General features: G+C 40.2%; 1 protein-coding gene across 3 annotated transcripts in view; it reads right to left on the bottom strand.

Annotated features, from left to right (window-relative positions):
- Positions 1–4,273: 4,273 nt before the first annotated feature.
- Positions 4,274–22,391, bottom strand: part of LOC147641547 (Thioredoxin superfamily protein) — a 64,029-nt gene continuing 45,911 nt past the window's right edge. Inside the window, exons 2-9 of one of the 3 annotated variants that reach the window (XM_086787996.1) lie at positions 7,833–7,971; positions 7,703–7,748; positions 7,541–7,600; positions 6,951–6,987; positions 6,738–6,817; positions 6,356–6,447; positions 4,704–4,764; positions 4,274–4,577 (exon numbers count right to left, since the gene is read on the bottom strand). In XM_086787996.1, coding sequence (XP_086644122.1) covers positions 4,515–4,577; positions 4,704–4,764; positions 6,356–6,447; positions 6,738–6,817; positions 6,951–6,987; positions 7,541–7,600; positions 7,703–7,748; positions 7,833–7,971 — 578 coding nt within the window. In that variant the 3' untranslated portion in view covers positions 4,274–4,514. Of the gene's footprint in view, positions 4,578–4,703; positions 4,765–6,355; positions 6,448–6,737; positions 6,818–6,950; positions 6,988–7,540; positions 7,601–7,702; positions 7,749–7,832; positions 8,009–22,391 lie in introns of all 3 variants that reach the window. The other 2 variants (XM_086788149.1, XM_086788061.1) reach the window with 2 other exon arrangements.

Raw genomic sequence — 22,391 nt, 5'->3', positions numbered from 1 at the left:
AAAGATAACCTAGCAAAAATATGGTTGCACAATCTTATGTAATGGCTATACTAACATTAGAAAGAGAAATGTTTACCAACATTTTAATGTCCTCTTGTAAGGGAAAAATGTTTGTATGCAAAATTGATGCTTCTATTGTAGGGACAATGGTAATAGAGACCTTTCTATGGCAACATTTGCACCATACAATACTAACGATTGGAAATCCAAATGTGACATAGGTGATCACTAAAAATGGATCAAATTATGCATTTATGAGCAGCATGCTAGAGGATGAGTTCCCACAAATTGTGTGGACTCTACATGTGGTGTCACTCATAGCATTTAACCTTTAATAGAAAATCTTACAAATATTGAGTGGATCTCCGAGATCTTTGATGCATCTTAAAGCATGATCAAGTTTATTACAAAGAGGACAAAGTTCCTCACCATGTATCATGTCCATAGTGATCTAGAGTTGGTGATGAAGCCCTCAATGACCAAGTTTGCATATATGGTTATATTGAGATATCAAGCTCAACTAGTGCTACGGGAATTAATGACCTGCCTCATGGGTGGAAACTTCTGCATTTACGCCACTAGCATGGTTGATGAGATTATGGGTGATGTTACCAATGGTTTTATAGGTTGTGACAGCCACTTTGGTGTACTAGAGTCATGGCATAGTTACAGCGCCAGCTCATATAGTTGGGTTCACACTCTGGACTAACTTTGTATGTTATAATAGTAGAGTACTTTCCTTTATAATATTTAGTTTATGGTTGTAGAGAAGAGAAGAGAATAGAAGAAAATTCAATCATACATCACTCTTATGTGCTTGTCTACTATTGTGTTTTTGTATTGTTGCTTGCAACAAGGAGCTCAAGGTCATCCTCTCCCCGCATTCTTCTCATGATATCAAAGCGCCGATGTATCAAGGAGCTCAAGGTCATCCTATGTATCAAATAAGCAGGGTGACGACAAAAGTGTGCAAATAGTTGTGATGTAACACATGCTCAATTTCACGACACAAGATGTGTTAGAATGGGGAGATACTTGGTATATGGATTTTGGTATCTCTAACTACATGACTAGTCATGGTGAGTGGTTTACAGATATGTAGAAAATAGAAAAACCAAGTCATGTAAAAACATGTGATAATATTGTATACCCCATTTTACATGTTGGTAAAGCGCTAGTCTATGCATGATAGCAAAATGAAGTACCTGACATATATACTTCATGTTCCTAATATATTATAAAAAACCAAGTTTCTATTAGACGGATGGTGGAGAAGGGCCTGTAAGCGACGTTCACTCCTCAAGAATGCTTTGTGGAAGACTTCAAAAATCAGTGCGACTTGGTTACAAAGGGTAATAAAAAAGATAAGATATTTACTCTCGATGTTGGCATGCCTAAGGTGAAGACAGTAATGTTTGCGCGTGGGATAGGTGTCATTGTAGATATTGACATATGTCACAAGCGCATTGGTTATGTGAATATACTTCGGATAATGTTTAGGCAAACCCAAAATATTATAACAAGTTTACTGAAGTTTAAGGTTGATGGTATGCACAAAGTATATGAAGCATGCTAGCTTGGTAAGCATACCAATGATGCTTTCCCACAGAAAAAGTACGTCAGTTCAAGGCCATTGGATGTTATATATTTCAATGTATAAAAACGGACCAATATTGTAACAATTTTAGATTGTAAGTACTATGTTACATTCATTTATGATGATCACACTAGGAAAGTATGAGTTTACTTCATTTTTAAAGATTTAAAGTCTTGGTTAAGAAGGAAAAATGTATGCAAATCAAATGCCCAAGATCGGATGGTGGGAAAGAATGTTTCTTCAATGAGTTTAGTGATTTCTTGAGAAAGTAGGGGAATGAAGAGACAATTCACATGCAGGTACACTCCGCAACAAAAGGTATTGCAGAAAGGAAAAACATGCACCTTGGAGAAGTTTCTCATGCATTCATCTATCTGAAAAGAATATGCTAGATTATTTTTGGACTGAAGCAGTAGCAAATGTTGTTTACATTATGAATAGAACCCCCACTATAGCTGTTTATGATATGTCACGCCTGAACAGAAGTTTACAGTAATAAAACTAGATGTGTCTCACTTGAAAGTATTTGGATGTATTTCATATATTCATGTTGATGAAGTGAGAACCAAGTTGGATCCAAAGGCAAACAAATGCATCTTCATTGGTTATGCTTTGGAGCAAAAAGATTATAGATGCTATAACCCTACCACTCGTGAGATGCAAGTAAGTAGAGAAGAAGTCTTTGATGAGATGAGTAGTTGGTATGCACCAATGAAGATAATTGAAGATGCATATGTAAGAAGTAATGATGATGTCCCACATGTAAAAAACAATCCCAAGTGCTTAGTGGACCTGGAGAGTCCTCTAGCAGTGGATCCCTAATGTGAGTCCATGGTTAGGCAAGTTGAGGAGAGATGCAAGAAATGTAGATGCATCGTCTCATGGTACTACATGTGTTTCTATACACACACAAAGATAGATTAACCTTTTGTGCCTAATTTATCAACAAGTCACTCTTATGTGGATGTTGACTCTAATGGCTTCTAACAGAGCCTTGATGAGGAGCTTGGCATTCCATTAGTAGTTGTTACTCCTGGAGGCACAAAGAACTAAGATTGTTTTGAGAACAAATCAAAAATAGAAAGATGCCATAGATGAGGAGATGGTAGCACTGGATACAAAAGTGACATGAAAATTAATGTTGCCTTTGCCTAGGGATAAGAAGGAAATCGATTGTAAGTGCGTGTACAAGGTTAGCTGTAACTTTGGTGGATCTATAAATAAGTATAACACAAGATTGGTTACCCGAAGACATATGGCATTGACTATGAGAAGTCATTCAACTCGATTACTGTGAGAGCTGACTTTGCTATGGTCACAGCGAAGGATTGGTCTGTACATCATATGGATGTAAAGAATGTGTTCTTATATGGTGATTTACAAGAACTTTACATGATACAACCACCAGATTATGAGAGCGATGCACATGTAGATTTAATGTACAAATTACACAAAGCCTTGTATGGCATGGTCAAACAAGGTCGAGTATCTTGTTACCACTGGATTTCATATATCCAATGCATATTTTTCACTTTATGTGAAAAACACAGATAGAGGGATCATGTTGTTAGTCATTTATGTGAATGACTTGATTATCACTTGTGATAGTGATACTGGCACATATAATGTCAAGATGCTTTTGAGACAAAAGTTCGCAATGAAAGATTTGGGTGAGCTATGGTATTTTCTTACATGTTATAGAGACAATATGGCTTAGATATGTTATTTAAGTATGGTATGACATATTACAGAGACAATATGGCTTAGATATGTTGTTTTAAGTATAGTATGGCAAGCTGTAAGCTTATTTCAATGCCACTATGGAAACTTCTGAAGTATCTTGGTTTCATAAACTACTTGGTGATATGGGTGAGCCTGTAGCATAAGGCCATTATCACTTATTGTGTGCCAACATGAGTAGCATACAGCTAGTCAGTAACCCAATGTATCATGCTAGGACGAAGCACATTGAAGTACATTATTTTATGAGAGCAAAAGTTCTAGCACGTGATGTGGATTTAATGTATGTCAACACAGTGAATCATGTGGTTGACATCTTCATGAAGGCATTAGGTTCAGAGAAGCTTCACAAGTTTAGGAGCTTACCTGGATTGCAGTGTGTGAACTTGAACTCGAGGAGTGTTGAGATATCGAGTTCAACTAGTGTTGCAAACACATTGATGTCCCACCTTGGTGATAGCTTTCTTGTTTACGCCACTGGCATGGTTGGTGTGATTATGAGTGGTATGCCTCTAGGTTGTGTTTGGTGTACTAGAGTTATGGAATAGTTATAGCGCCAACTCATGTAATCAGGTGTGACCTTTGTATAGGTTTGACCTTTGTATGTAATAGTAGGAGAGTACTTTTCCATTAGTATGTACTCTCATCTCTTTAGTTGATGGTTGTAGAGAAGAGAAGATAATAGAAAAAAATTGAGCCATCCATCTCTCATGTGCTTGTCTACGCGTGTGCGTGTGGTTGCCTCTTAGGAGCTCAATGTCATCCTCTCCACAATACAAGTGGTCATTGATTGAAGTTGATTTTTATGGAGTGACCCGGATTCAAATGATAGTGCTTGCATTAAAGTATCCATATCATCCTATGTAATCTTTTACTAGTGACTCAAAGACCCAGAAAATCTTTGATGATTAAGTTAATCAAACACACAGCCCCTTGTTGAACACCACCATCATCATGCAAAATCATGGCTAGGCCCGATAAGTGCTTTCCCCTCCATCCAGCATTCGGATTGATCACTCAGTATTTTGGTTTAAATTTGATATACAATGTGATGGCTATCTCCTTGCATGTATAGTCTCGAGCTAAAAGCGAGAAACTCATGTAAAAGGTTGACAATTTACAAGATTAAAATTTTACATGCAACATGTATAAAGGGCTCAGAATGCACAGCTTCATGTTAAAATCTGCAACAGGCTGCAACTATGTCATCCATGTTTGGTTCATCCCCAGCTTGCACATCCTTCACAAACAAGTCCACCTTTCATCATGAGAGAATCGTAACATCTATCATAACACAGAGCATGAAATAACCAAAGCACATAAAATAAAAAATTGTACAGACGTGGGTGAGATATAGAATGATTACCCTGAAAAGATAAACAATGTTCTCTTTTCCTGGACCAGCAACAAGCACCCCTCCTTGCTGCCTGAATTCTTGCAAGGAAAATTTACTATAACTGCTATGGTTGCAAGTAACCAACTATAAAACTGCTAACAGGGAAAGTTGCGAGTAAAGCACGTTACAGTAATTTCATAAATCTCTCAACGACAAGTTCTAACAAGAACGAAGGGAAACCCTTCAGCAGGGAAACTTTTTGCCTGTCAAGAATAACTGATTTAGCTGCCAAAGTGAGGGTGGTGGTTTGCATGTAGCCTTATTCATCTCAGGTAGTGACCTTCTAAGGGGACCCTACTTCAGGGAGGCATTTATCTTGCACAGGGTATGGTGCCAGTGCCCCTGCAGGTTGCCATCCATTTTCTTCATTGTGAAAACCTCAATACCAAGTGTGTCGCCCTACAGACACAAGCTAAGGCCTAGTGTAAACTAGCCCCCAAAAGCCCTTGTGTATGTGCACGTATGCCTTGAAGCTTTGCCTTCTAACTGAAGAAAAAGCCTTAAGCCTATATGCCTTGAATTCTTCATCAGCAACGAGCCTTAGGGGATTGGTCCATGCTTTTTCCACTTCATTGGCACATTATTCTGCCCTTAGGAATCAGCCAGTGTCATACGTAGGCCAATGGCTTGTAAATAGTGTCCTTTATCAACAATGCTTCATGGTGTTTGTAGGGGTCATCAACTAAGCGTATTCATTGTCTTTGTTATTATTTGTGGCCATTTGTACACTCTTATATAGCCAATGCAACGACTCCGTGAACTTTCATCAAATCACATCACACATGGTATGGATGCTCGATCAAGTGTGTTAGAAATCTACGTGATCAATCATCCCTAAGTTAGAATCTATCTTACATGGTAAATTAAAATTAGATATACTCTTTGCAGGCTTTGCTCCAAGTTAATCCCAAGGATGGTCTCTTAGGGTTGCTTGATATAGAGCATGCGTTTTAAAAAGCATGAGGGAAACTTTTGTATGTAAGGTCTTACATAAAGGTGGCACACCTTTTTGTAATGCCAAGCCTGAAGCAAAAAATAAATAAATTCTTTCAAGATACCAGAATCGAGCAAGCAAGAAGAGAGAGAGAGATTTGACAAAATATCTTTTGGCAACTGATTTTGAAGTTTGAGCACAACTAAGTGAATAATAAAATATAGTCGCTACGGTGACAGATAGAATAGCCAAACAGGAGGGCTGCAAAGGTCTTGCATCATGTAGTTGAAGACTAAGATCATGCAAACTAAGGACAACTAGGACATCAAGTTCTCAGGACCTGCGAGAACAAACCAGGGCATGATGAGCCAGATGTCATCTCCGGTCACAGATAGGTGACATTGCAGACTTGAATGATTGGGTCATGGGTTGTGAGCATCGCCAAACAAAATGATGGCGCCGCCACATGATAGCCCTGTGGCATTGCGGACTTAATTGCTTGGATCATGGGTTGTGAGCATCACCAAACAAGATGACGACTCCGCCGAGTGATAGGCGCCACTCAGGTAAATGCCCGCTGCCACAAATGGCCTGCTTTCTATATTCATGTAAAAAAAATAGTTTGAACCCACTTCACCTTGTGTACATAGCAGCCTACTTTCTGAAGTATAGCAAGAAAAGCCCTTACCAGCCGCCTTTCGAAACAGTATCCTTGTCAGAGGAGAGCTTCCAATCCTGTCGATAACCTTCTAAATAGGCAGATATGACTCTCAACCCTGTCTGTTAAAGAAAGTTATCACATGAGCTCCCCTGCCTATTTAAATTAAGCTAACGCTGGCTACATTTGATCATCATTCCTAGACATTACCACCACATCTCATGAAATAAAGCTCCCAAACCACAAGGGGAAAAAAACGTCCATTACTATCACTGACCAGTGTTTAAGCTAAAGGGTTTCCCCTCCCTCACAATGCCCTGGCCCTGGTAGGGGCCAACATTGTCATTACTTAATTGACATTTGGAGAAAACTTTCACTCCAGAGCAGAATCCTAAAGAGGAGAGAGAAATACCGTTAAAGAAATAGTTGATCCAATTCCAGATACAAACTCAAAGGCCTCATGGGTTGCAAAATTCGGATCTGCATAGACCTCTGGAAAAAATGTAGGACACGTGATCAACGCAATTAGTCAAACACCACTTTGCAAAATCATTTTTTACCTTCTAAATCTTTATATCACAAGTAACGCACAGGCCCCAATTTCTTGACAAGAGACATGCTTTACCTCCTGGAAAATTTGTGCTTTTTACAAAATCCTTTGCCTGCAGAGCACAAAATGGATAGCCTTGTCAACTAGCTTACACATTACAAGCTAATGCATACCCATCACCAAGCACCACACACATCCCACACACCATGCATGAACATGCTGACACATACCATCTCTAGGCACCACACAAACTCTCACTTACAAACCAACACACTACAAAAACCCATGCTAATGCACAACCATCCCCACACACATACTAATGCACTCTCGTACCCACACACAACAGCAGCCATGGTAATGCATTTACATCCTCGAATACCACAACACCCATGCTAATGCACACACACCTCACACCCCCACGCTAATATATACCCATTCCTGCACACCCCCCCCCCCCCCCCCCCAAAAAAAAAAAAAGAAGAAGAAGAAGAAGAAGAAGAAGAAGAAAAAGAAACATGCTAATGTGAACCCATTTCCTTGCATCATGCACAAGAATACAAACATTAAAAGATATAGCAATGCAAGTCATGATGCCCAAACAATGAGACCACAATTTACATGCCAGATATCTACAAAAAGGCATTACTCCAAACCATGCCCCATACCTGCTCCACCTTTCCAGGCCCTATTATAACCAGGGAGACATTGGCTGCATCAATTTCATCCTACAAAATACAATGAATAACCAAACCAATCATGCACAACTGTACAAATTGTGTGTATGATCAGCAGCCATCTCAAAAATGCAAGCCGGCACCACTTTCTACCTTGCGAGAGGCAAGGAGGTCAGCTCGCTTCATACAAAGAACGCATCTGCATCAAAAGATCAAGGAGTTTCACATGGTTGTTAAGCTGCAAAACTTGTAAATAAGGAACTCTTGTTAGAAGATCACCTACCCAAAGTGGCGGGTAAAGCCCACCACTACTCTGCGATCTTTCCATAAATCAGCCACAGGAATACTTTTCCCCTCTAAATTGAGGACCTCAACTGATGCTAAGGATTTAGCAACCTTCACAAAGCTTTGGATCAGTTGTTCTGCCATGAAATAGAAGGAAGAAGGAAGAAAACACAACTGTCATCTTCATATGTTAGAAGGGTTTGTGTGAGCCTATTGCCTAATCAATCAAAATAGAGAACCAATCAAAACAACCAATATCGACACATTTTAATATTAAGGCAAAAAGCATCAATGTATGACATGTGGCGAGAAGCCCTACTCCACTAATCAATGATTGACTCTTACCAAATCGTGGCATTAAGTGTGAATTAGGGCTAGGGACGTGTGCTAAACAAGGATTAGGGTTAGGGTTAACCCAATATTAGGGTTAACGGCTTAGCTAGGGCATGTGGGGACCTCGAGGGGTCACACGTGAGCTAAGGGCGCTAACAGAAGAAAGAGGTCTAGATTGGCTAAAAGCTTATAATCAATACTTTAGGGCTAATAATGGCTAAAAGCTTATAAATAAAGCAAATAAAGAAAGGGCGGATGGTGGCACCTATGGGTGGAGAAACTGAAGAGAGGGTGTGTTGAAATTATAGATGCATGGCCTCCCTTTTCCGCTTGTGTTTGAGTATCATTCGCTCTCGATCGAGCTCTCGTTGGTGCTCCCGAGCTGCGAGGTCAGCCTGATGCCGTTCTTCAAGCCTACCTTGAGCTTCCTCATAGTCCCGTTTGTCTGCTTTTTCTTCCCGCCATCTGGCCTCATCCTCTCATCTTTGTTGTTCCACCTGAAAGAAGAGGGACATGAAGTCGGGAGTAGCTGGTGGAGTGGGTTTTGCAAGGGGCTGTAGGAAGGCTGCAAACTGTGGCTGAAAGGGCTGAATTGGGACTGTTCTAGGCTGTGAATATGCATGGGGAATGACTGAATATGCTGTGTTTACCTTCACCTGGGAGGATGAAGAAAACGATCAAGTGTATGAATGCTGAAATCTGCAGTAGGGCTGAGAAACGGTTATGGACTGAATCACTTCGTCCCTATGCTGATGATGCTGCGTTTTGCGGAAGGCTGGATGCTTGTATGCTGCAAAACCATGGTGCTTGATGCTGACTCGATGATGATCCGATTGCTGAATGCTGAGATGAGATGAATGATGCAAAACGATGGCTTGTTATATGAGCATATGGTGCTGTTTATTCATATTTCTTGTGGCTTCCTGCTGTGTACTCTCTGTTTGAATACTTGAAGAGTTTTGTCTTTTGTTCCGAGTCTCCGCTATTTGTGACAGTTGTATCAGAGCGCAGCTTTTCCAGACTCTTTGGAAAAGAGCAAAGATTTTGGGAGACTCGGAAGGTTTTTCTCTTCGCCTTGATACTATGGACAGGACAGCACTGCTGGGATGCGACATCAAGACATTGTTCGAGAACATGTTTGCAGAGTTCCAGAAGACTCTAGATGCCCAGAAGGAGTTCTATTCAAAGAAGGAGTTCTATTCAGAGAAGGTGGACAAGGTCCTCAGGCAGTTGGCCACACTAGAGTCCGGCAACAAGAGTATTGATCCCTAGAGTTTTTAGATTGAAAGATTCAATATTTAATTTTCTAGAATTAAATTACAATTGATTTAATGGGCCTCTAACAGTTATAACAAATTTTCCAAAGTAAATTTACAAAAATCCAACCATTACATTTGTAATTTTACCTTATACCCCCATTATACTAATCTTTCCCAATCTAATCATCACTAGATCCATACAATTTGAGCATTTTAAATGGTAGATGTGGTGGGAGGATAAAATAGTATGTTTTTTAACAATTCTAATACCTTTTAAATAATATAGAAAATAGTAGAACACATCAAAAATTACTCGATAAATCAGGTAAGCTCTATGTTATTTTTATTTGTGATATGCAAAGTGGAAACATCATATGAGTAATAATGTAAAAGTTATAGGCAATTTACTCACATTCACTATACCTGTCTGTCGGTTATGGATATTTTTGAAGATCTAGCCCAAATGTACGCTGAAGATCCCGCAGACTTGTCTTTCAAATATCTCTGGGAGGACGATGACTTTGAGGTGTAGCCAAACGATGTTTTCCTCATCCTAAAACCTCCTAAGCAATACACAAAACGCACACCTGAGGATTTGGATGAGCAAACATGCTATGAGAAGAATAGGCCTCGCTTGCTTGCTGTAACGTCTCCTGAAGAACAGGAGAAGCTTGAAGATTCTCACCCAGCACCTCTTGAGTTTGAGGGATGAGAAGCACGTCGAACGAAATCCCAAGCTATAGCCTACTATGAAATTGCATGCGTGGCAACCACATGTACAGATTGCAGAGCCGAAGGTCACATGATAGTCTTCTACCCTCAACCAAAGATCACGCATTATGACGATGCTGAAGCTTCATTTGAATTTTAGTTTGGCAGATCTCAGTCTCACATCAAGGTGTAAATTTTTGTGCAAGGATGCTAATTTTTACATACACTTCAGCAATGTATTTTTGTCAATATCCTTTTTATCAGCAAAGTATTTTTGGCTTTGTACATGCAAGAAGTATCTATATGTTCAGTTTTTGGTTGAATATATATACTTCCACTCTTGCATGTCAGTGCAAGAAGAATCCTCTGTCTATTGCTATGTCTTGCAAGATAGATACTTTGAGTAGTTCAGATATCTCTCTTTTGGCTACAAAGCCACTAAACTACTGGTATTCTATGTGCTACGGAGTCATTTATCTATCACCAATGAAGATTTACTAGATTTTGATGATGCTTTTGTCACTATGACTATGCGCGTCAATCAAGTTTCTCGTTCCTTGTTTCTCGGGATGGACTATGTTATTGGCTCCCTTTTATTCGGGATGCAGTGGATTTATAGAACTCATGGATATCTCATGGATCAAGGATTTTTCTATGGATTTCTATTGGCAGCCAAAATGCCTGTAAAACTATATGTAGTAGAAATCTTTATGGAGCACCAAGATAATTATGTCGGTGATTCATTCTCATCTTATGTTCTACACTTGAGCCCACCTCTCCTTCCAGGCCTATCAACAGAATACCACCACGGAGTGCACGTGGTAGAAGAGAAAGAAAGAAAGAAAAGATATATTAACGTCTACGGAAGGCCAGATTGGCCTATGAGACAAATCTGTATGCAACAGGTCCATGTCCCGAGTATCATGGAAAGAAAAACTGAAATGAAAAGCTAATCCTGGTCATATGCAGCACACTATGTAGTCACTGTCTAGCATGCTATAGATGTACAATCATGATAAATGGTATAATACTAATTCCACCCAGTGGAGATGGTGGGGTGTAGTACATCATACATGGGGCATGGGGCGAGGATGACTCTCACATCTGTTGTGCGCAAGTGTAGCCTCTGGACTCTCTCCTCCATAGCTCTAAGGTATCGTGCCTGGATCTGGGCAGACTGGGCCTGATGGTGTAGTGGTGGTCTGTGTCTCGGTAGTCGCGGTCTCTTGGTAGAGTGAACTTGAGCCCACCTCTCCTCCAAAGTGTATGCTCTGAGTACTGACACGAAGTGCATGTGGTAGAGTGGACATGACGCTTTGTTGGTAGGGGACTTATGTCTACGCCAAGGGTCATGTGATCTAACATCTCATTGGAAGGGGACCGTGTCTATGCCAACTACGGATGCACATGGAAGGGTGCTAACCCTGGTGAGTGACTATGTTTAGCGAGAGGATTTGGTGACTCTGGTTACTCACTATCTGAATTACTCACTATCTGAACTCATGGGATCATGAAAGAGTTGGTGACTTTGTCCAGTGAGTATTTCATGAGCTCATGGAAGGGTTGGTGACCTTGGTGAGTGACTTCGGGTTGGTGACCCTGTGAACTCATGCAAGAGTTGGTAACTCTAGTAAGTTAATATCTAGACTCATGTAAGGGTTGGTGACCCTAGTGAGTGAAGCCTCATGGAGAGGGAAACCCTGGCGAGCATGTAAACCATATGGACATGTGAAGCGTGTTTGGCTTGGGCATGCATATGGATCATTAAGAGTGGTGCGCAATAAGAGTTGGTGACTTAATGAGTGAATAGAGTTGGTGACTTTAAGTCAGTAAGAAGTGTTGGTGACTCCAACTACTAAATTTATGCATTCATGCAAGGATTGGTGACCCTAGTGAGTGTGTTGAATCATGAAAGAGTTGGTGACTCTGTTCGGTGAGTATGTGAACCATAGTCACAGGAAACGGCTGTTTCAGTCCCTAGAAACGCGTTTCTCCGTTTCAAGACCCCATCCGTTTCCATGGACGTTTCTTGTTTTCCAAGTGATATTTTCACAGGAAACGGCCATTTCCACCCCTAAAAACTCGTTTCCCCATTTCCATTCCTACAACATTTCCGTTCCCGTTTCTCGTGACTATGATGTGAACTCATGGAAGGGTTGGTGAAACTGGTGAGTTAGTTGGACTCATGCAAGGGCAATTGCTCTAGTGAGTACAGTATTTGGATCCAGCATGGATAGTGTCCATGGTCGCGACTGTTTTGGTGTACAAGATGGCAAACTAGGAGATTTAATCCAAATCATCATGCACAAGCATTTGCCTATGAAATGCACTTGCACGTGTGACTTGTTTTGTTTTCCTGGATATTGCATAGTATTTTACCTGTGAATGTCAACCGGCATCGGGGACGCTTGGACACCCCGGGGATGCCTAGACACCCCGTTGGACGTGTATGTGCACACCTGTTTGGAACTAAGGCGGTGATTTTTATGTGTTTTGCAAGTGGCAAGTGTGCATACTAATTATTATTTCCTTTGTCTACTAAATTCTATGGTTGGAGATTCATATTCATTAAAGTTTAGGCAGACAAACTTATAATTTATAAGGGAGTTCACATCGGGTTGGACTTTATTAATGAACCGGGACCTATTATGAGCCTAGGCATCCGAGCACTGGACCAAAAGCCCATGAGTTGTTAAAAGAGACTAAGGCCTTATTTTTATGACCAATGAGTTACTTTTCTGGGAGTTTGGTGTGATGAACAAGTCAGGGCAGCCAAAAAGAGCTGGTCGACTTCTTATGTAGAGAGCATTGGGCTGTTGGACAGCAATGAGGAGAGATTTGTGGTTGGCCGACTACTTCTACTGTTGCCAGACAACTCATCGACTCTGTGCATGTGCTGCAAGGCTGGTCGACTATCAAAACTGGTGCTACACGGCTGGCTGACAGTGTTTTCTCTCTTCTCTAGTGCTGGCCGAGTTGCTTACAAGCTATAGAGAGCCAGTCGAGTTGCATACAGGCTCTCTAGGGCTGGTCGACAGCTTCTCCTATTTCTCTACAAGCTAGCTATGCTGATTCAGCACGCTACCAAGGATTTTCTTGGGATAGAACCAATACAGTTTGTGCCTGGCTTCAACCCTACTCATTGGATGCAAAACGATTTGGTCTGAGTGCTGTTTTGGGCCTGTTTGGAGCTGTTGATTTGCACAATTGTGTGGACAACCGTGAAACCAAGGGAACTGTTGATGACAGTTTGGCCCAGGTTGGTGACCGAGGGCTTGGTTTCATGGGAAGGCAGTTGGTGACTGCTTTGGCCCTGGTTGGTGACCGAGGGTTGGCTTTTCTGGAAGAGCAGTGGGTGACTGCTTTGGCACTAGTTGGTGACCGAGGGTTTACTTTCTTTATTGAGAAGTTGGTGATTGCTTTGCTCTCGTTCGTGACCGAGAGCTTGTATTACTTTGTTTTCCACAAATTTGGATAAATCTGGTGCTGGAAGAGGAGTGCAACTCCAGGGCACCCACATCTTGTACAAGAGGAACACTCTGTTGGTAATTAAAATACCTAGGAGGGGGCTGGCCCAACTTCAGCCCCTGGTGCTGTGTCATGTGCAAGATTATCTTATGTGGTATCAAGATGTATATGTTTATGATGCCTGTGAGACAGATGTGTTGATTCATGCTCATGTTGTAACAAGAAAGGGGAGAACCCGAAACGATAGACCAACACTTCAAATACCAGCCACAGAGCATGAAAACACAGCGGAAGAGTAATATACAATATGAATACACCGCACTGAGCCAGAACGGCCGGCCCCCCTAGGAACTTCTTTATTGAGATAGAAGCTTTTACAATAAACCAAGGTGCGGATGCATATAGCACCGGATTTTCCACAAAGCATCATCAGATATCCATCAAGTGCCAAGATAAAAACACAGCACCAAAAGCCATCCGAAAACTGTCTCAAAACAGTCCCATGAATCAACTCATGAATAGTCCATAAAACAGCCGGTACGGAGCCAAAAACAACCCTGAACTCCGTGCCAAAACAGAGCCTCAAATCAGCCCCAGAAGAGCTCTCAAAACTGTCCCAGATTCCTCCAAAACAGCCCCAGAATCTGCCCATAACAAAGCCAGAAGAGAAAGAGAGAGAGAGATCTGCTGCTGTATGGCCAGATGAGACAGAGAGAGAATTGCCGTTGTACGGCCAGATCTTGTACAACCAGCAAACATCACCTATACGACCAGCGCAAGCGAGAAGAAAGCTAATGCCTGTTGTACGGCCAGCACAAGAAAACAACACCAAAAGCTGCTGTACGGCTAGCGCAAGAGAGAAGAGAGAGAAAGCTGCAGTCGGCCAGCAGAGAAGTCTGAGGATGGATGCGCATGATTAAAAACAGCCCCCCAGATCTGTCGACTAGCTCAATAATAGTTGTGCGCCCAAAATAGTTGAACTTGTCTAAAAATATAACTTTATGCTTTTCTTGGCTTGATGCTCAGGTTTCAGCCCAAAATATCAACTTTATGCTTATTCTTGGCTTGATGCTCAAGTTTCATCCCAAAATATCAACTTTATGCTTTTTCTTGGCTTGATGCCCAAGTTTCAGCCCAAAATATCAACTTTTGTGCTTTTCCCAAGCTTGTAGCCTAAGTTTCCTCTAAGCACCTCCTTCTGTCCCTACATACATGCCCAAAATAATAATATGTCCAGCCCATCTCTAATCATATGTGAACACACCGACTTATAAACATTATGAGTCACTACAATGAATAAAATCCCATGCTACTCATGCTGTGTGGCCATCTTTCAAGCCAAACTTTGCTGATAGATGCTTCAGCTTTCTTCTGTGGAAAATCCTCTTCACACCTTTGGTTCTACTTAGTGTGAGAGACAAGGTGTGAATAGGGATTTTCCGCAGAAGAAAGCTGAAGCATTTACTGGCAAGTTTGGCCTGAAAGATGGCTATGCAACATGAGCAGCATAGGCTTTCTCGGAAGAAAAGGCTTCCTTCCAACAATGAGAAAGAGAAAAGATCAAAAGTGGGGACTACACTGACCAACAATTTTGCTATTGAGCTTGTGGAAGCAGTCATGAGCAATAGACAGCTTGGTCTAAGGATTTATGGATTCACAGATATTATCCTCGAAGTATGGAGTTGGCTTTATGTGCCCATGTTCAACACTCTTTCAATATGGATTACTGTGGATTATAAATCAAGCTTACAACAAGCTATATGAAGCCATATCTCAAGATATCTTATGTGTATACCGAGGAGATATTTCTTTTGGCTTCATGACAAAGCTCGCAGGAAAAGGTAAGTATACTTTGAATTTTGCAAAGTTGCTGCTTTTTGAAATTTATTGCAAGTGTTTTTGGACACTTAACCCTTGTATGCCCGTGCAAGGAGAATTTTGTGTCGTTTGCCTTGAACTATTTCAAGTAAACATTATGATTGAAAAGCTTGGTTTACATGGTTTTTCATACGGACATGACCAAGGACTATGGACTAAGTTTTTGGCATATCTTTGCTGGAGGATTTATACATATATGATGGTTTAGCGCATCTACACAGAGCACACAGTGTGAGGTGTATGACTATGATGACATGGAGATCCTCCACCCTGTGGATCCAGAGGAGATAGGGGCTAGTCGGGCATCAAAGGACACTGGACCAGACAGAGGACATTATGGAGACCACTTACTAGAGTTGGGAGTCAGGCACCGTCACGTTATTTATAACGGGATGCTACAGTGGCCGGGATCAAGAGTGCTGACATGCTTCCCACATGGGGGTCATACACGGACCGGAGGCACGCTGGTAGACTACATTATGGGGTCTTTGGAGGCATCACAGCTTGTCACCTCATTCTCCATTCCACCTCGTCCTATCGGGGCAGATCATACATACTTCGCATTTTCACTAGCCGGATCACCAGTATCACCAGCCCCCCACATACCGATGCCACACACTACCATCTACTTCACACATGACATGGCAGACATATACACTGGCAGAGTAGAGGATGGGCTCCTACTCATGGATCCCTTGCCACCTATGGATACCATTACAGTGGCATCACTCCTACACATCACTCCTACACACGGCTGCATTACAGAGCTTCCCACATCGTGTCCACTTAGGAGAGCCTGCGAGATCTGGGACTATGCCCCAGAACAGATGGTATGATGACGAGTGCACAGCCCTATACTCACGGCTCCGCATACAGAGAGCCTTGGGAGCCATCACAGAGCAGGAGTCGAGGAGAGAGATGAGGAGACTTACTCGCCGTAAAAGGCGAGCCTTCGCAGAGATACAGGAGCTAGAGATCTTCCATTTCTTCATGAGTAGAGATAGCCCTATCTCATGGCGGCACTTCAGAGAGCCCCGGACACCGACACCCATTGCACACCCACAGACATGGCACACATATGCAGAGGGCCTATACCATGCCCCACAGCAGCCACCTTTACCTCAGCCACAAGAGCCTCGACCTACCACAGCTAGCTTCTTTACCCACTCGATGGTAAAGGAAGCTATCCGCCGCCTACACCATGGCAGGACGCCAACCATATGGGCCTACAGGGTGAGCATCTCATATATGCAGTACATTCTTTGGCTCCTTTTCTTGCATACCTGTTTAACAGGGCACTAGTAGAGGGTTTGCCTGCGGAGTGGACAATGCACACTATATGCTGAGCGAGCAGGTTTACGCTCATCAGGGCAAGCAGGCTTCAGGACAGCTTTCTCTACCACTGACCATGTATTCACTTTGAGATGTATGATTGATCAAGCCAGAGTGAGGAAAAGAAAGCTCTATTGCTGCTTTGTGGATTTCCGCAAGGCATTTGACACAGTACTACGAGAGAGGCTCTTTCAGCGCCTGCAGTCTCTTGGCATACCAACAGATATGACACAGTACCACGAGAGTGTAAGATTCCTCCCCCAACCCGTTTTTGATGTCTAGTATCTTCCCCTGTAATCAACCCCTCTTCAGAAATATAAAGACCTTGTTTCTAACTATTTTAGCCTAGAGAGAGAAAATATTCTAGAGAGAGAATATTCAGATTTTGAATATTTTTGGATAGAAAAGTATCTCTTATAATTCAGATGAGTTCCCCTGAAACAAGAATTCAAAAAGAATTTTCCAATGTGCAATTGGAATTAATTGGAAATAGGTATAAAGAACCTTAGTCTAAGGGTCTAGATTTTCAGAAATCTTTAGACTATGGTCCAATTAAGGTTCCTATGGGCCAATAGCATCAATCCATGTGTAGGGAGTAGATAAATCCAAATTTGTAAAAAGAAGATACCCAAAAATGAGTAAATGCTCACATAAGGTGAAGAGTTGAAAATGTACAAGGTTTATTAGTAAAAAACTATGAGCAATATTAAAAATATGAGATATTTTGGGTATCCAAAAATGAGTAAATGCTCACATAAGATGAAGAGTTGAAAATGTACAAGGTTTATTAGTAAAAAACTATGAGCAATATTAAAATGATGCCATTATGACACATATGTAAGGAAGGGGAATTCTTTAAAGGAGGTGCATATTTCACATAAGATGAAGAGTTGAAAATGTACAAGGTTTATTAGTAAAAAACTATGAGAAATATTAAAATGATTCCATTATGACACATATGTAAGGGAGGGGAATTCTTTAAAGGAGGTGCATATTTCACATAAGATGAAGAGTTGAAAATGTACAAGGTTTATTAGTAAAAAAACTATGAGCAATATTAAAATGATTCCATTATGACACATATGTAAGAAAGGGGAGTTCTTTAAAGGAGGTGCATATTTCACATGCTTGAATGAGTTTTAAACTCATAAAAATTGAGATATTTCATCTCTCCTCTCTCCTCATTCAAGTCTAGTTCCAAAAAGTTAGCTTAACTAACCTAAAAATGGTCAAATATTGACCAAACTGATTTAGAAAATTCTAGAATCAGTTTGTTTGGTTAGGAGCTCAATTTTTCCTATAAATAGAAGCCTCCCCCTTGTTGAAAAATAGAGAGTGTTTATGCATCGTTACTCTACTCCACCTAAGCCAAGAACTGTGAATTCATTTAATAATTCACTAGTTTTTGGAGCTTCCCTCTTTCTTCAATCTCCATTAGTGACTCCATCAACATACTTAACCAATTGATTGGTTGGGGGCCTCTACCGTGAACAAAGAATCAAGCAAGTTGTAAGGTAATTAGTGAATATTGATCTTTCTATAATTTCTCAATGTTTCTCTCTTCTCAACCCCTCTCAAGCTTGAGAAGTTTAATTGGTATGGTTTTTTTTTTTAAATGCTATTGAAGTTTGAATAGTAGTGAAGAGTTACATAATGCTATTGAAGTTAATTTTCATTTATGTTTAAATTCTAATGATTTTTATGTAAATTCTCTCTCTCACTCAAGAAATGGTCATACTCATGACCCATTCTCAATCCAAATTTAGCTTTTCATAAAGCTTTTCCTTAACCCAAGATTAAGCTATGCTTGAGGTCAAATTAATGGCTTTTTTTTCTATGCTTTTAGTTTATGTATATTAATGATTCAATCCATTATGGATTAATAATCCAATTAGAGATTATTTTAATTATTCCTTAATGATAAGCATTATCCCTTAGAAAAATTGAGATTTATCAGTCATAGCAGCGGAGCTATGGCAAAATTTTTATAAAAATTATGCATAAAATAATCTCATTCAAAGCATAAAAAGAGGACTTCTTACCATATTCTAGGAATTATCATCCTAGATTAATTGAAAGAATTTCATTACAATCATGGAGAAATTGAATTTTAATATCATGCATAAAGGATAAGTTTTTATATCAAAAGTGTTATTTTTACCGTTTTTATTTCATGCATAGAAGTATGCATAATGGATAAATTTCTATATCAAAAGTGTTATTTTTATCATTTTTAATTTTCATGCATAGAAGTATGCATAAAAGAAATTTTTTACATCAAAAGTGTTACTTTTATCATTTTTAATTTTCATGCATAGAAGTATGCATAAAAGAAATTTTTTTATATATCAAAAGTGTTACTTTTATCATTTTTAATTTTCATGCATAGAAGTATGCATAAAGGAAAAATTTTTATATCAAAAGTGTTACTTTTATCATTTTTAATTTTCATGCATAAAAGTATGCATAAAGGAAAAATTTTTATATCAAAAGTGTTACTTTTATCATTTTTAATTTTCATGCATAAAAGTATGCATAAAGGAAAAATTTTTATATCAAAAGTGTTACTTTTATCATTTTTAATTTTCATGCATAGAAGTATGCATAAAGGAAAAAATTTTATATCAAAAGTGTTACTTTTATCATATTGGATTTCATGCATATAGGTATGCATAAAAGATATTCTTTTTATACTAAAAGTGTGATTTTCCTCATAAATGGATTTTATGCTTAACTTAGATGCATAAGAGAAATTCTTTTATTCTAAAAGTGTAATTTCCTACCAAACTGAATTTATGCATAAGAAGATGCATAAAAGATTGATTTTAATTTCGAAAGTGTTAGTCTCCTTAAATGGAATTTATGTATAAATAAATGTGTAGAGAAATCTTATATTAAATATAAGAATTCTCTTTTTTTTTTTTAAAAGATATGAAATGTGATAAGATGTGATAAGAGGTGTATGAGATGTGATAAGAATTGATAAGATGCGTATGGAAAGTGATAGGATGTGATAAGATGTGTATGGGATGAGGTAAGAAGTGTATGTGATAGAATAGGATGTATATGGGTTGTGATAGGGCGAGAATGGATGTGATGTAAAAGATTAGATGTGAAGACATATGGGGTTACATGAATGGGAATGTGGAAATGGATGTATGTATGTGGATGTGTGGATGTGGAGATGGGAGTATGGATGTATGAATGTGAAAGTGGAAGTATGAATGTGAAAATGGATGTATGCATGAAGATGTATATGCATAGATGTGAATGTGGATGTATAGATGTGAATGGGAATGTGGATGTGGATGTATGTATGTATGTGGATGTAGATGTGAATGTATAGATGTGAATGGGAATGTGGATGTGGATGTATATGAATGTGGATGTAGATGTGGATGTATAGATGTGAATGGGAATGTGGATGTGAATGTAGATGTGGATGTATAGATGTGAATGGGAATGTGGATGTGGATGTATGTATGTATGTGGATGTGGATGTATGAATGAGGACGTGATAATGGATGTATGCATGTAGATGTGGATATATGGATGTGAATATGAATGTGGATGTGGATGTGGATGTATGGATGTGGATATGGATGTGTATGTATGAATGTAGATAAGGGATGTGGATGTATAAATGAGGATGTGAAAATGGAGGTATGCATGTAGATGTGGAGGTATGGATGTGAATATGGATGTGGATGTGGATGTATAAATGAGGATGTGAATGTGGATGTGGATGTGAATGTGGATGTGAATGTGGATGTATGGATGTGGATATGGATGTGTATGTATGAATGTAGATAAGGGATGTGGATGTATAAATGAGGATGTGAAAATGGAGGTATGCATGTAGATGTGGAGGTATGGATGTGAATATGGATGTGGATGTGGATATATAAATGAGGATGTGAATGTGGATGTGAATGTGAATGTGGATGTATGGATGTGGATATGGATGTGTATGTATGAATGTGGATATGGGATGTGGATGTATAAATGAGGATGTGAAAATGGATGTATCCATGTAAATGTGGATGTATGAATGTGAATGTGAATTAATGTGTCGTCGATATGAGGAAATGGATGAGAATGAGTACACATTGAATGGAATGTGGAATAAGTAATGTGGACTAAGGAGGGATAATGTGGAAAGACGAGAGTTTGATTTAGAAACTGTATTTTGTGACTGTTTGTAAATGACTGTTTATGTCAAGAATGCTGGGGAAGCATTTTGACCATCTTGTGGATTAAGGTCATGAAGACCTAACTGTTAAAGTTGCAACTGCTGACGGAGAGTCAATGGAGGACGTCTCGCGTAGCAAGGTCGACCGAGGTCTTGACCAGCCTCGGTTCGATTTAAATGGTGAGCTTCCGGTACGGTGGATGAGGGACCAAGGAAGCAACCTATGAGTGAAGCGCTAGGTCACCTGCGAAGGATCCTAGAGGGTGATGACCATACGGTGCTCGGGCTCTGGGTCGCCCAGGATACCCACGCGTGCGTCGAGGAAGATATTGGAACAAGGAGTAAGAGTTGTTTTGTGAAACCGGGCATGGATCTGGTTGATTGACCTTGCCGGTCTTCAATGGATGAGTCCATGGCTCTTTATATGGATCTGTTGGTTGATCTTGCTGATCTTCAACGAGAGTCCATCTTGATTTTTATAAGTGATTATATTGCCGAGTATTATGGGCTAGGAACTATTGAAAAGGCCCCCTGTGTGGACAGGTGGTGAGCGTTCTAGTTGCCAATGATGCCATAGATACTCTGATGAAGGAATGATGGGAAATTATGAATCAACCGGATAAATTGGAAGATTATGATCAGTGGTACTATGGTTTCATTAAAGGATTGTTTTAAAGTTAGTTGATGCTAAGAAAAAGGCAATTTCATATTGGGTGTGTAAGTGGTGTGGCTAGTTCTATGTTTGCATGAACTTCCGGCTAGGGAGCCTTGGAACTCTTTTCCTTGGTACCCGGGACAAAACCTAACCAAATTCCAAAATTGGATCCCATCACTACAGTGGTTGGGCGGTTGGCTAACCCATGGGATCGGATGGGGTTAGGCTGGACTGATGGATCCATAAATCGAGACTCAACTTTTGTTATTACGATAGATAAAGTAAATCCCGGACAGTAATTGTTCTATGGATAGGAATCAACGGCTGTGCCTCTTGAATGGGGAAAAAAGCGTTGATCCCAATGATCCAAGTGCAAGTTTCTTCCTTGATCTGACCAAATATCTTATAGATGCAATTGGATGAGTTTGATCAGAAATGATCTTGACTACGTTAGAGTAAAAAGTTATCCTGATGGAATCGCCCGTGCTTTCCGGGTAAAGGAAGTTTTTTCCGGGTTCGATTTTGGAACAACCGACGGATTAGTCTCTTATCCGGATATCCGTGGGTGAGGCCTCGAGTGTGGGACCCCTGTCCCACGCGAGAAGTGCTACTTCCGCTGCCAGTATCCTGAATCCGTTGCTCGGTGGGAACAGGGATCTCACAGAGAGAGGCTCTTTCAGCGCCTGCAGTCTCTTGGCATACCAGCAGATATGACATGGGGCATCTATG

This window comes from Cibotium barometz, chromosome 1 (assembly GCF_041138505.1).
Source record: "Cibotium barometz isolate CiBa-2024 chromosome 1, ASM4113850v1, whole genome shotgun sequence".
Taxonomy (NCBI): domain Eukaryota; kingdom Viridiplantae; phylum Streptophyta; class Polypodiopsida; order Cyatheales; family Cibotiaceae; genus Cibotium; species Cibotium barometz.
This window is presented reverse-complemented; position numbering and strand designations above follow the sequence as displayed.